Source organism: Oratosquilla oratoria, chromosome 18 (assembly GCF_046742065.1).
Source record: "Oratosquilla oratoria isolate Oo_2021 chromosome 18, ASM4674206v1, whole genome shotgun sequence".
Classification (NCBI taxonomy): domain Eukaryota; kingdom Metazoa; phylum Arthropoda; class Malacostraca; order Stomatopoda; family Squillidae; genus Oratosquilla; species Oratosquilla oratoria.
This window is the reverse complement of record NC_134794.1, coordinates 23568920-23584489: the sequence shown is the minus strand read 5'-3', so window position 1 is coordinate 23584489 and position 15570 is coordinate 23568920. Positions and strand designations below refer to the sequence as shown.

Sequence of the window (15570 nt, the reverse complement as noted above, 5' to 3'; positions counted from 1 at the left end):
TTTTCCTCATTAATCCCTCCCCTTCTCCTTTTTCTTCACCTGCCCACTACATCACGAGCTTTCCCCCTCCCTATAAATACAACACAGGTACTGCCTCATCATTGAAATCTACGGAAATTTAGTTGTTGTTGTTTTTTTCCCCAGAGTTCCAATTGTCGCTGTTTCTCTGCCGATCATGTGTGTGTGTGCTTGGATCATGTGTTGGACTCATGGTCGACAGCTTTTTCCCTCCCAGAAGAGAGCTCAGACATATGTGACCAATCTATGGGTAATGCTGTGACCTTACACACCCACAAGAGTTGGAGCAACGACTCATAGCGCAGCGATACTGAAATTATTTCAGCCCTGGGCGGGATTCAAACCCAGACCACCATAGTGGTGGCCAGGAACTCTAACCACTGTACCATCGAGTTGTGTGTGTGTGCCTAAATCTTTTTTAGGATAAAATAGTGCTCAACCCAGTATTTGATATACAACTGTTAATTTAAAACTACTGTAAAATATTCTTCATAAAAACTTACCTTTAATATACGTGGCTCCCTTACGATCTTCTCCCAAGTTCAAATGAGTCCTTGAATTCTTTCTGGGTGTTGATGCATCTAATAAGTCATATACTATTTCATTATAGATCTCAACAACGGAAAGAAACAAAGCATACACTGGTTCTCCCATATGTTCCCTAGAGTTCCGGTCACCTCCAGACACTAAAAAGGAAATAAATAAATAGATAAATAAATAAGAATAAGAATAAAAAAAGATAAATAAAAAACAATGAAACAAAGCCACTATATGAAATTAGTAGGACAAGGGGGCAGTTACTAGTTGTCAGTCCTCCATGTGTGAAAAAGTGTAAGAAACAGAGATGAAGCTGATGGAGAGATCTTGGACTAAGCTTAAAGGCCAAATGTTATCTCCTTATGGAGGATATGCGTTCAAATATTTTGAAAATGGTCCTTCATATACACATATACCAATGGCATTTTCCCCCATTTAAGGGAGGTAGCCAAAGTCAAAGTCATAAATCCACTCCCACCCATTTCATCCCCACATACTCCACTCTCATTCACCACCACTCTCTTCTTCTTTTCTTGGCTCCTGGATGATGGACCATTCCTGCATATCACTGCCCTAGGTCAAAAGCAATGCAGCAAGACACAGCACATCCACAGCAAGGCTGCTGGTCCTTCACATATATACATATACCAAAGGCTTTTTCCCCCTTACACGGAAGGTAGCCAGAAAGAAAAAGGCATAGAAATCACTCCCACCCATTTCAATTCCCATATATTCCACTCCCCTCCACCCTCCCTCCTATCTTGGCACCTCCTGGATGATGGGTCATCCCTGCATTCTGTCCACTGCCCTGGGTCAGAGGCAGTGTCGCAAGACACAGCACATCCACAGCAAGGCCGCTTCATAAATTCGGACAACCCCACTCTCCGTCCCCTCATGCAGGAATGAAGAAGACGGGGAGAAATCCCTTCGGGCTGCGTCAATTTTTTTTTTATACAAAATACCTCACCCCCCATCCTCCACCCACTCCCCCTCATGCATCACAGCCTCATCTATACACAACCCTTCTCCATTCACCCCTATCTTCTGTCCTCTCCCGTCCTTCCTATACAGACATTCCTCTCTTTTGTAAGGCCCTTTTCACCCCATCCATCCATCTCATCCTCCGACGCCCCCTCATATTCACTCCTTCCACCTCCGCCTTCCACACTTCTTTTACTAATCTTTCTTCATTCATTCTTTCCATGTGTCCAAACCATCCTAATATGCTTTCATCAACCCTATCTCCCAGCTCCCTTTCCACCCCTGTTCTCCTCACCTCCTCATTTCTCACTCTATCTAGACTAGTAACCCTTATCATACTTCTCAGACATTTCATCTCAAACACATTCAAACTCCTCTCTTCCTCTCTCATGTTCCATGTTTCTGCCCTGTACATTGCTATTGGCACAATCAATCCTTCATATAACCTCCTCTTAGCATCCATTCCCAGATGTCTATTTCTCATTACACTTTTTAATCCAGCAAGGCATTTACTCGCATCTCTCAACCTACATTCTACCTCCACCTCCACTCCCTTTCTTGCCACATTCGCACCCAAGTATCTGAAACTATCCACTTCCTTCAGTTTCTCACCCTTAATGCTCACTTCCAGCCTACTGTCACTCCTCTTGTAAATCTCATCACCTTACTTTTGCCCACATTTATCTTCAGCTTCCTTCTTTCACACACCTTCTCAAACTCTGTCACTAACTTCCTCAATCCCTCCTCTGATCCTGCTACAAGCAGTGTCGTCAGCAAACAACAGCTGGCTCACCTCCCACTTTTCTCCATTTTCTTTAATAATTTCCAATCCCTGACCCACTACCCTTGCATTCACCTCTCGCACCACCCCATCCATGTAAAGATTCAACAGCCAGGGCGACATAACACACCCCTGACAAAGTCCCACCTTTACCTTAAACCATTCACTCTCTCCATTTCTAATCCTGACACAAGCTCTACTACTCTCATAAAAACTCTTGACTGCTCTTAAAAGCTTTCCTCCTATCCCATATATCTGCATAACCTCCCACAGTGCCTTCCTGTCTACCCTGTCATACGTCTTTTCCAGATCCATAAAAGCCCCAAAAATCCTTACCTTTTCCTATAGCTTTCTCACATATCTGTCTTACCACAAAAATCTGATCTACACATCCCCTACCTGTCCTAAAACCACACTGTTCCTCATCAATTACTCCCTCTGTTCTTCTCCTAATCCTCTCAATCAAGACCCTCCCATAAGCCTTCCCAACTACACTCAACAAGCTGATCCCTCTGTAACTACTACACTCACACTTGTCCCCCATTTCTTTGTAAAGCAGAACTATACAGGCACTCCTCCAGTCCTCTGGCACTCTACCCTCTCTTAAACAAACATTATATAACCTCAACAGCCAGTCCACCATAACTGTATCTCCTTTCTTCAGACATTCTGCATGGCATCCATCCAGACCTGGTGCCTTACCTGCTCTCATCATCTTAACAGCTGCTTTCACTTCATCTTTCCCTATTTCTCCTCCATTTTCCTCACTCATCACTCTCATTTTCTTAGCACTTCCCACTGCAACTACCTTTCCCTCCCTATCCTCCTTCACATTTAGCAACTCCCTACAATGCTCTGCCCACCTTCCTCTCACTGCCTTCTTTTCCATTATCATCTCTCCATCTGCACCTTTTACCTTTTATTCTCTACTCGATTCGCCTCCTCTTCCTCTTTTAATTTCTTCCCAAAACATCTTTTTATTACTTTCAACATTTTCAATCATACCCTTTCCCCATTTCACATCTGCTCTCCTCTTTGCTTTATCTTATGCTTAACTTCCTTTCTCTTTAGTTTGTACCTCTCATACGATTCCCTCGTCCTAATTTGTAGCCAATCTATGAATGCCTGCTTCTCTTCTACACCCTTCTTTTCTTCCTCATCCCACCACTCACTACCCTTCCTTCTATTTCCTCACGCCCTCCTTGTTCCATACACCATCTTTGCACACCTTATGACTCCCTCCTTGAACCATCCCCATTCCTCCTCAACTCCTAGTTCTACTCTATCCTTTACTCTCTCAACTTCTTATACTCATTTTCCTTTTTTTCCTCATTAAAGCAGTTCACTCTAAGTACCTCCCTACCTTCTGCCCTTTTCTTCTTTCTCCACCTATTCTCCACTCTCATTTTACCTTCCACAAAAAAATGATCTGATATTCCCCCAATCTCTCCCCTTAGACCATGTTAATCCTTAACTCTTCCTACCATATTCCTGGTCACCACTATATAGTCCATTAACGCTCTATCTGCAACCCTCTCTCATGTGTACTTATGCTTGACTTTCTTCTTAAACACTGTATTTGCTATCATCAACTCTCAAGACACATCTCCACCATCAATTCTCTAGTATGATTTTTACCTGGAACTCCATACTTCCCAATCACTCCATCAATTGGTTCATTTCCTACCCTAGCATTAAGGTCTCTCAATACAACTACATTGACATTTCTCCCTAATCCCTCTATGCACTCATTTATATCTACCCAAAAAGCCTCCCTTTCCTCTACGCTCTTCTCACTACCAGGTCCACACGCACTTACAAAAACCCACACCTCCTTTCCCAGCTCTTCACCTTCATCAACATCAACCTTGATGACACCTTCCACTCCACTACCCATTTACTTATCTCTCCCTCGTCCCCTCTTCACTCCTGAGTACCTCCCAGCTACACTCCCAAACTCAGTTTCATTTTAGTTTCACTCAAAGCCATCTTTCTTCTCACAAACATACTGCCTATCTCTTCCCTTTTACTCTCATCTGTACCACATCCACGCACATTAAAAGACCCAAACCTTAGGATACTGGTTGGAAAACTCCCAAACCCTCTTATGCCTTTCCTTTCTTTTTTAGGAATGTCCCCTTTTGGGGCTACAGGTAGTCGGACTCCTAATCCCATCCCTCATCCCTTTTTTGTTGCCTTTTACGACTCAAGTGGAAATACTTGATGGCAGTATTCTTTTGCCCCCACCACAGGGTAGGTAGGCAAAAAAATGAAATGAATATTCAGAGAAATGGTACAGGACAGTAACAAGGGATTGGGGGACAGTCGTAGTATAAGTGTCATCATTTCTCTATGCACAGAGTTTTCCTCTATCACAGACAAAATGATGTGTGGCTCTGGTCCATAGGGGCACCCCATATAGACCCTAAAGTATCGACTGCATGCTACTTTGCCCCAATAACATGCAGCCAATACCCCAGACAGGGTCCTTCACAGTAGATGTAAATTGGGGTAGGAGGTGTTAGACAGATTTTTTAAAATATCACTAACAAATGGGTCATGGATCAGTGGATAGAAACCTCTGAATGAAGTACAGGGTATTGTACTTCACTATTGATACTCTACCAGCAATTCTATCTAAACTGACAGACTAACAATATGTTGCAAGACAAGCAAAAGAGAAGACCATCTCTGCCATCCATCAATAACCTCACTTCCAACTGGTTGTGGAGCCCCTCAAGTCTCCGAACTAAGCCAAAGATCTATTATCAACTTATCATTATTTACCTTGACTACAATGATATTTACCTTGACTTTAGCAAAGCGTTTGACAAGGTGCCACACCAGAGACTACTAAATAATATCAAAGCCCATGGCATAGGAGGAAAAGTGTTAGAATGGATCAGTAACAGAAAACATTGGGTCACCATAAATGGAGTAAAATCTAGGTGGGGCAATGTTACTAGTGGGGTTCCCCAGGGCTCGGTTTTTGGGTCCCTTGTTGTTCATTATGTACATAAATGACTTAGATGATGGGATAGATAGTGATGTTAGTAAGTTTGCGGATGACACTAAAATAGGACGCCTAATTAGGTCAGGAGACCCGTCCTTGACTATGCTGTAGTTTTGGTATCCGTCCCATAGAATGGACATCAATTCACTAGAACCAGTACAGAGAAGAATGGACATCAATTCACTAGAACCAGTACAGAGAAGAATGACCAAAATGATACATTGAATCAGAAATTTGTCTTACGAAGAGAGGCTTAGACACCTTAACTTACACTCTCTGGAAAGACGCAGAGTGCAGGGTGATTTAATTGGTGTTCAAATGGATAAAAGGCTTTAACAAGGGTGATTCAAATAAGGTCATCATATTAAAACAACAGGCCAGGACTCGCAGTAATGGATTTAATCTTTACCAATTTTAGATTTAAGAAGGAAATAAACAAGAATTGGTTTACTAATAGGGTGGAAAATGAATGGAATAGACTTAGTAACCATGTAGTGAGCGCTGAACTATCAGTTGTTTTAAGAAAATGTTAGACAACTTTATGGATGGGGATGACAGGTGGTGATGGATATGATGCTGCCTAGTGTAGGCCTTACGGTCTCTTGTAGTCTCCTTCATTCTTATGTTCTTACACTGAACGAGGAAAATGGGTGAGAAATAGGGAAAGATGAGGTGAAAGCAATGATTAAAGTGATGAGAGCAGACAAGGCACCTGGGTTAGATGGGTGTCATGCAGTGTCTAAATATGGAGGTACTGTGGTGGACTGACTGATGAGGTTGATTAATGTTTGTCTAAAGGAGGGTAGAGTGCCAGAGGACTGGAGGAGTGCATGTATAGTTCTGTTTTACAAGGGAAAAGGGGACAAGCATGAATGTAGTAGTTTCAGAGGGATCAGCTTGTTAAGTGTAGTTGGGAAAGCTTATGGGAGGATCTTGATTGACAGGATCAGGAGAAGAACAGAGGGAGTAATTGTTGAGGAACAGTGTGGGTTTAGGACAGGTAGGGATTGCATAGATAAATTTTTTGAGGCAAGACAGGTATGTGAGAAAGCTTTAGGGAAAAGGTAAGGATGTTTTTTTTTTCTTTGCTTTTATGGATCTGGAAGGGGCTTGTGACAGGGTGGACAGGAAGGCACTGTGGGAGGTGTTACAGATGTGTGGGATGGGAGGAGGGCTTTTGGAAGCAGTCGGGAGTTTTCGCAAGAGTGGCGGAGCTTGTGTTGGGATTGGATATGGGGAGGGTGAGTGGTTTGAGGTGGGAGTGAGGCTTCATTAGGGATGTGTGAAGCTGCCCTGGCTGTTCAATTTGTGCATGGATGGCGGTGGTGCAAGAGGTGGGTGCAAGAGGTGGGTGCAAGGGTGGTGGGTTGGGGATTGGAGTTGGTTGGGGAAAGTGGAGAGAAGTGGGAAATGGGCTGGTTGTTGTTTGCTGACAACAGTGTGCTTGTGGCAGGATCAGAGGAGGGATTGAGGAAGTTAGTGAGTTTGGAAAGGTGTGCAAATGATGTAAGTTGAAGATAAATGTGGGTAAAAGTAAGGTGATAAGACGTACAAGGGGAGAAAGTGGCAGCAGACTGGAAGTTTTAGATACTTGGATGTGAATGTGGCAGGAAAGGGAGGAGTGGAGGTGGAATGTATATTGAGAGACGTGGGGGATTAAAAAGTGTAATGAGAAATAGACATTTGGGAATGGATGTTAAGAGGAGATTGTATGAAGGGGTGATTGTGCCGACAGCACTGTGTGGGGCAGAAACATGGAACATTGGAGAAGAAGAGAGGAGTTTGAATGTGTTTGAGATGAGGTGCCTGAGAAGTATAATAGGGGTTACTAGGATGGATAGAGAAATGAGGAGGTGAAGAGGAGAGTGGGGGGTGGAAGAGGTGTTGGGAAATGGGGCTGATGAAAGAGTAATGGGATAGTCTGGACATATGGAAGGAATGAATGAAGAAAGACTAGTAAAAGAGGTGTGAAGGTAGAGTAGGAAGGAGTGAACATGAGGGGGCAACCTGGAATGGGATGGATGGATAGGGAGAGGAGGGCATTGGGTGGGAGGGGAGTGTCTGTTGAGGAAGGACGAGAGGATAGAGGATGGGGTGAATGGAGAATGGTTGTGTGGATGATGCTATGGTGCATGGGGGTGGGGGGTGGAGTGTGCATGAGAAATAAATTGATGCAGCCCAAAGGGATTTCTCCCAATCTTCTCCTTTTCTGCATGAGGGGACGGAGAGGGGGGTTCACTGATTTAATGAAGCAACCTTGCTCTGGATGTGCTGTGTCTTGCAACACTGCTTCTGACCCAGGGCATTGGGCAGGATGCATGGATGACCCATCATACAGGAGGTGTCAAGAAAAGAGGAAGGGAAGGGGTGTATACACCACATTCCCATACACCATGCAGGCAGTGTCACAATCGAGCCCAGACATCGTGGCACCACACATCCGCTCCGATCGACAGAGCGGCGACAGCCGAATCAGCAATTTAGCCAAGCACACAGAAGCGGACTCACACACAGACACACGAACGCACACGATAGATGCAGTCAATCACCAATTTGGAATAACACACGGCAACACAATAGTAATCAACCCTTCCCCCCTGGATATATTATGTATTGTAGAATGGGATGTAGGTAGTAATTATGAACCAAGAACAAACTTGTAAAGGGCCAAACACTCCGACTAAAAATCTTGACAAGGTGACTGAGAGCACCTCAAAATTCAGCAGACTCAGCATTTCCGGAAGACGAAACCGCAGTGCACGGGTCCAGGAGAGGTCGGTGTGTGATGTGCCCTAGTGATCAATTGTGTACAGAACTGTGTTAAAAACTTTATTAATAAACCAGAAAAATTCGAAAGGAGTGAATTTTGATGTAGCACCTTACCTCACTACAGGGGGTGGATGGGAGTGGAGTATGTTGGGAATGGAATGGGTGGGAGTCTTTTCATGCCTTTGTTTTCTGGCTACCTCCCTTGTAAGGGGGAAAAAGCCTTTGATGTAGGCATGTACTAGGCTGCATAGTGAGAAATGGGGTGAGGAGAGTGAGGGTGGAAAGGGAGTTGGGGGATAAGGTTGATGAAAGAATATTGGGATGGTTTGGACACATGAAAAATAATAATGAAGAAAGTTTAGTAAAAGAGGTGTGGAAGGCAGAGGTGGAGGGAGTGAATAGTAGGGGTCAAATAAGGATGAGATGGACGGATGGGGCAATAGGGGCACTGGGGAAGAGGGGAGTGTCTATTGAGGAAGGGAGAAGAAAGAAGATTGGGGTGAGTGGAAAATGATTTTGTGTATGGATGATGCTGTGATAAATTGAAGAGAGTGGGTGGGGGTGGGAGGGAGTATATGTGAATGATATCTTAATGCAGCCCAAAGGGATTTCTCCCCTTCTTCTCTTTTTCTGCATGAGGGGATAGAGAGGTGGGAGTTACTAATTGAATGAAGCAGGTTTGTTGTGGATGTTGTGTGTTTTGCTGTCCTTCTGACCCAGGGCAGTGGGCGAGATGCAGGGATGACCTGTCATCCAGGAGCCAAGAAAAGAGGGAGGGAGGGAGGGATGGTGAATGGAAGTAGAGTATGTGCAGATGAAATGGGTGGGGGTAGATTTATGCCTTTGACTTTGACTACTCCCTTGTAAGGGGGAAAAAAACCCTTGGTATATGCATGTTCCTAGATAAAGATTGCAAGACTGTGAGAAAGAGATAAAGGGAGGAAGATGAGAGAAAAAAAAAAAAAAAAAAATGCACAACAGATAAACTAGTAGTGCATGAATACTTATCCACCAACCTGTACTAAGTTCTGTAATAACTGATGACAGATCTGATTCTGTTGCACCTGACTTGGACAGGGCACTAGTCAAGCTCTGCAAAGAAAAAGAATACAGGTACACATCTGAAATGAGTTAACATTCTGAGGGCTTGGCAAAATAAAATATATCAATCCACCTTCATATTTCCCTTTCCAAAGTCTACCTGTATACCAAGAGCCTCTTATATCTTATAAGGGAGGTAGCCAAGTCAAAGGCAAGTACTAACTCCCATTCACCACTTGTCTCCCCTTCATCTTTATTCCTTGTGCTAAATACCTCATAAATACCTTCATACTCCTCCCATTTTCACTTGTAAGGTGGAACTGTATATGCACTCCTTCAATCCACCTATACACTTCCCCATTGGGCACACTGAGGTCTTACTTGCCAATCACCTAAAACCATTCCCCCCCTTTGTCACAAACCATGTAACAATTATCTAAACCAGGTGCCTTAACAGCCTTCATTTCTTTCAATGAATTTCATATTTCTGCCTTTTACTTCTTTAAATTCCAGTCCACTGTGTACTTACCTAGTTGTATTTTACGGGAAGGGGAGCTATGCTCATGGTGTCTTGTCTCCATACCTCGTTTTATATATACTGTTTTTAAATTCATTTATTGTTTTTGTACACATCACATTCTCATCTGACCTGTTCCAAATGTCTATTATCCTGTGGGGAAAGCTGTTCTTTTTCAGGTCTCTTCTATAACTGTCTTTCTTGATTTTCTTTCCATGTCCTCTTATATCTCTACCATCCCATTTTATTAGATCCTCTCTATCAATAATTTCCATGCCTTTCACGATTCTATAAATAGTTATCAAGTCTCCTCCCTCTCTTCTTTGCTCTAATGTCTATAGCTCAAGTTTTGCCAGCCTCTCCTCATATGATAGTTCTGAGAGCGTTGGTGCCAATTTCTTAATTGCTCTTTGTATTCTTTCAAGTTTTGTTATACATTTTTTGTACTTGGTAACCACATTGTCGCTGCATACTCCAATCTTGGTTTTATCAAGGTTACTAGTACAGGTAGTTCTCGATATATGCGACTTCGATATATGCGAATTCGCGTATATGTGATTCAAGAATTTGCACCACTTTTCGATATGTGCGGGGATATATTCGAAGATATGCGATTTGACCTAAAAAAAAAAAAAAAAAAAAAAAATAGTCGCGGCCGATTATTTTTTTCAAAATACCTATTATATATTTGAAGTTGGTGCGCATAAAGCCGTGTGGTAACACTGGCTGCATCAGCTAGGTAGAGCTGGCATCACTGCGGCGTTATCACAACAACAACACCGGCAGCTGTACAGACGGCATCGTCTTAGGCATCCTTCCTGTTTCATAGGCCAAACCATTGTCTTTCTGCAGGTAATTAAGCTTTTTTGATACACAAATTAATTATTTTTTCACAAACAAATTAATTTTTGATACTTATTACTGCCCCAATTAATTTCGTCAATTTTCACTCTCTGCAAGAATTATCGTTTATTCTCTGCACTGGATAAACTCTAAGCAGTAAGCCTGCCTGTGTATCTCCAGAGCACATCAACAGTCAGTTTAAGCGTAGCAAGCAGTCTGAAATGTGAATTGTAAACAGACTGATTTTTCAAACAGCTGAAGAAAATACGCTTGGCGAAATAAGTGATGTTTACGGTAGCGTCTTTTCCCGAGGTTAATACTTACATGTCAGAGAGTGTTAATGTTGCAGAATATCATGCTCGCTTTGCTCACTCACTCTGTTCTATAACCCTCCTATTATGTTTTCAGGATCAGCGCAATGTCATCTAAGCGTGCTGGACCTGGTGCAGGTCCGAGTTGAGAACGTATCCCCCTTTTTCCCATAGGTTCAATAGTTCGATATAACGAGAACTACCTGTACTTTCTTCATCCAGGTATGTAAATGCCACTTTGACCTTATTAAATCATAAGTTTCTCCAAAAATTTTGTTTAAATGTTTCTAAGGGGACATATTATTCATAATAATGACTCCTAGGTCCTTCTCTTTTTCCATTTTTTTTTTATTTCTTCCGCTCTCAATGTATATGATCCCACTATTCTTTTTTTGCTTCTTCCAAATTCCATTATACTACACTTCTTATTATTGATTTCCATCTCCCACTTCCTACTCTATTCCCATACTTTACTAAGATCACTCTGCAGCGAATCACAATATTCTTAGGTGCTCACTTTTTTCAATATTTCTGCATCATCTGCGAAGCTCACATAACTTTCAATTCCTTCATCCATATCATTAATATATACATAGCAAACATTATTTAGGCCAAAACTGTTCCTTGTGGAACTCCACTAATCACTTCATCCCAATTGGAAGGTTTCTCTCTTATCACCACTCTCATTTTCCTTTCATGCAAGAAGTCTTCCATCCACTTAACCCCTTCCATACGGTGCCGCACACGTAGGCGTCATGAGGAGCAAGTGGATTCGCGACGCTGCCATATCGGCGTCTTGATTATATTTATTGTAGTCGTGCCTGTGTTTTTACATTCTCCCAAATGCGCCCTTAATCCCATTCTCTGTGGTTTTCAAAATTCGCGGGTGAAAGAGAGAACGATCGATATAAGCGGCGACTATATTTTATGATGCGAATATTATTACGTGACGTCATACGGCTGGCATTGGCTGCTGCCCGCGAGATTTAAGTCCCGTACTGAAGTGGTTAAGTAGTTTGCCCTGTATTCTTCCTACAGTTTCTAATTTCTTTAGCAATTTCTTATGTAGCTCCTTATCAAAAGCTTTTTTCAGGTCTAGAAATGCACAATCAGCACACCCATCTCTTTCTTGTATTATATTAGTTTTGAATAGAAACATATCAAGTTTGTGATTCACGATCTTCCTTGTCTAAATCCAAACTGCCTCAGATTTAGAACCTTCTTTTCCAAATGCTTTACCCATCTAATTTTGATAATTCTTTCACAATTTTTAGCTACTGTACTTGTAAGAGAGACCGGTTTATAGTTTGTAGGATCTTCTTTGTTTCCATTATATATTGGTACTATATTTGCTCTTTTCCAATCCTCTGGAACTTTTCCTTCCTTCAATGAACTGTTTATTAGACTGTATTTTGTCTGTCAGTTCATTCCTGCATTCTCTCAAAATCCAGTTTGCCATTTCATCTGGACCATGCGATTTTCCAACATCAACATTACTCAAGTGATTCATTATTTCATTCTTTACTTCTCTTTCATAGAGAGAACTTTCCCCTCCTACTTGACATCTCTAAGTTATATGTTCTCTCTCATAAACACTGATTTAAAATGCTCGTTTGTAATTTCTGCCATTTCTATTTCCTCTGTGTATTCTATTCCTCCTTGTCGTAGTTTCACTAATTCTTGTTTGTTTTTCAGTTTGTTGTTTACAAATCTATAGAATAGTTTTGGTTGATCTTTACATTTTTCTATGACATCCTTTTCGTATTTTCTCTTTTCTTCTCTGCGCAATTGTACATATTTCTATAACCAGTATATATTTTCCATTTTTCAGATTTTTGTCTTTCCTTCATTTTATCCAAGCTTTATCCCTTTTATCTTTTAACTCACTACATCTTTTGTTGTACCAACATTCTATATATCCTTTTTCTTGTTTTTGTCTTGGGACATTCTTTTCCACTCCTTCCTTATAAATTGTCAAAATTTTCCATTTCTCTTCTTCTGTTGTTTCCTCTTTGTATATCCTTTCCCAGTCTGCCTTTTTATTTTATTTTTTCTCATTTTATCATTTTTTTTTCCATACTTTATTCTTCCCTTTCTATATTGTTCATTTATTCTCTTGTATTTTTCTTCTTTTAGTTCCAGTTAAACTAATATGTGGTCACGTTTACTTAGTGGTGTCTTATATTCAATCTTTCTTTCCTCTCCAACAGAATTTCTCTTTATCTGACTCTGTTCTCTTCTCGTTTTTTCCTTAGCTTCGATTCTTTTTGTTTTATCTTCCTCTCTTTCCTCTTTATTCATCCACCTTTTTATCCATACCTGTTTGTACTGACCACTTTCTGTCCATTACCACCCAACAGTGTAGGACATGGTGCATATAATTATTGGATTAGAAACAGAGAAGTAAAACAAAGTGAAGTCATGTTCGTGACTAAGAAGGATATAAATGTGAAGAATTTTACATATGGAAAGAATAGTGGAAATGATCATGATGGAAATAGAGGACAGGAACAAGAAGAGCAGGAAGTTTGTGGTAAATTATATGCCTCCTAAAATGGCTTCGTGGGAAGAGAGAGAACACAAAAATATGTTAGAAGACACAAGGTTAACACTAAATAAGATAATGGATGAAAGAGGAAGAATAATTATAATGGGTGACTTTAATTGTAAAGAAATCTGCTGGGAAGAAATGACAGTGAAGGGTGGAGATGACATACGAGGAAATGTACTTGACATAAACATAAGAACATAAGAATAAAGGAGACTGTAAGAGACCATAAGGCCTACACTAGGCAGCTCTGTATCCATCACCACCTGTCATCCCCATCCATAAAGTTGTCTAATCGTTTCTTAAAACAACTGATAGATTCAGCGCTTACTACATGGTTACTAAGTTTATTACATTCATCGACTACCCAATTAGTAAACCAATTCTTGCCTATTTCCTTCTTAAATCTAAATTTGTCCAGTTTATGCCCATTACTGCGAGTCCTGTCCTGTTGTTTTATTATGATGACCTTGTTTGCATCTCCCTTGTTATAGCCTATGATCCACTTGAACACTTCTATTAGATCACCCCGCACTCTGCGTCTTTCCAGAGAGTGTAAGTTTAGGTGCCTAAGCCTCTCTTCATAAGGCAAATTTCCGAGTCCATGTATCATTTTGGTCATTCTTCTCTGTACTGATTCTAGTGAATTTATGTCCATTCTGTAGGACAGAGACCAAAACTGTACTGCATAGTCAAGGATGGGTCTAACTATCGCTAGAGAGAGTTTAATAATTACCTCTGCACTTCTATTCGTTACCGTCCTAGCAATGAAACCTAATGCTCTGTTAGCTTTATTTCTGGTGCTAATGCACTGCTTCCTGGTTTTAAGGTTCGGATTCACCAGAACTTCTAAGTCCCTCTCGCACTCAGATTTTTCTAAAAACGTGTTATCTAAGATGTATCTATTTTTGGTGTTGTGTAGCCCTACGTGTAACACGCTACACTTGGAGATATTGAAGTTCATTTGCCATTTCTCCGACCATGTTAACAATTTATTAAGATCATCCTGCAGAATCTCTGCGTCGTCTCCTGACCCAGTTAGGTGTCCTATTTTAGTGTCGTCCGCAAACTTACTAACATCACTATTTATCCCATTGTCTAAGTCATTTATGTACATAATGAACAACAAGGGACCCAAAACCGAGCCCTGGGGGACCCCGCTAGTAACACTGCCCCACCTAGATTTTAGTCCATTTATGGTGACCCACTGTTTTCTGTTACTAATCCAAGCTCAAATCCATTCTAACACTTTTCCTCCTATGCCATGGGCTTTGATTTTATTTAGTAGTCTCTGGTGTGGCACCTTGTCGAACGCTTTGCTAAAGTCAAGGTAAATAACATCGTAATTTTCATCGTTATCTGACGCCTTATATACTTTAGTGTAAAAGGATAGAAGATTAGTCACACATGACTTACCCTTGGAGAAACCATGCTGTGAATCACGAATTAAATGATGCCCTTCGATGTGTTGTTGTTGTTGTCTTTCCCTAGACTGTCTGTCCAAGCAGTCCCGTCTCCCCAAGGAATGCCATAGCCGAAACTGGGTTTTCCCACAAATCCTTTATAGAGCGTATGTTGTGTTGTTTGCATGCATGATTGTGTATAATGCAGTCTTCCATTATGTGTTGTATGGTATGGGGTGAAGTGTTACATCCTGGGTAGCTGTTCACAACGCGGTCATCCAGCCTCTTCTGGTAGCTTAGAAGTGCTGGGTGGTGACCGCACCGCAGTCTGGCCAGGTGGACTCTGTCCTTTCGTGGGAGAGAGGATTCAGAAGGGTGGATATCAGGGGGTCTGGCATGCAGCAGTGTGTTGTCTTTCAGTGTGTTAATGGAGCGGTGAGTGATATGATTATGAATATGTTTCCGGAGGCTGGTATTTGGAGGTTGTGGAGGAAGAGAAGAGAGTATCTGTGCATGATAAAGGTCTTTGGGTGTTGTTTTAATGTTTCTTGGTGTGTGTGGGTGTTCTGCTATGTAGTGTAGCGGGTGTGATGTGTTTGTGGTGGCTGCGGCAAGTGTTTGTGTGCCTCTCATGTCGAGGTGGTCCTTGACTTTGAGGACTTTTGTTTCATGGTGTAAATGGTCTGTAGGTGTTGTATTTGTGCAGCCTGTAATTGTTTTTAGGGCTTTGTTTTGTATGATTTGAAGGGTGTTGTGGTGTGTCTCACTGAGATTAGGAGCCCATGCAGGACTCGCATAATTCAACACT

The 15570-nt window shown here is 41.6% G+C and overlaps 1 protein-coding gene across 2 annotated transcripts in view; it reads right to left on the bottom strand.

Annotated features, from left to right (window-relative positions):
* Window positions 1-15570, bottom strand: part of LOC143035120 (uncharacterized) — a 214642-nt gene that overhangs the window by 136523 nt on the left and 62549 nt on the right. For both annotated transcript variants that reach the window (XM_076201708.1, XM_076201709.1), the window contains exons 7-8: window positions 9116-9191; window positions 522-704 (exon numbers count right to left, since the gene is read on the bottom strand). In XM_076201708.1, the coding sequence (XP_076057823.1) occupies window positions 522-704; window positions 9116-9191 (259 nt within the window). The remainder of the gene's footprint in view (window positions 1-521; window positions 705-9115; window positions 9192-15570) is intronic.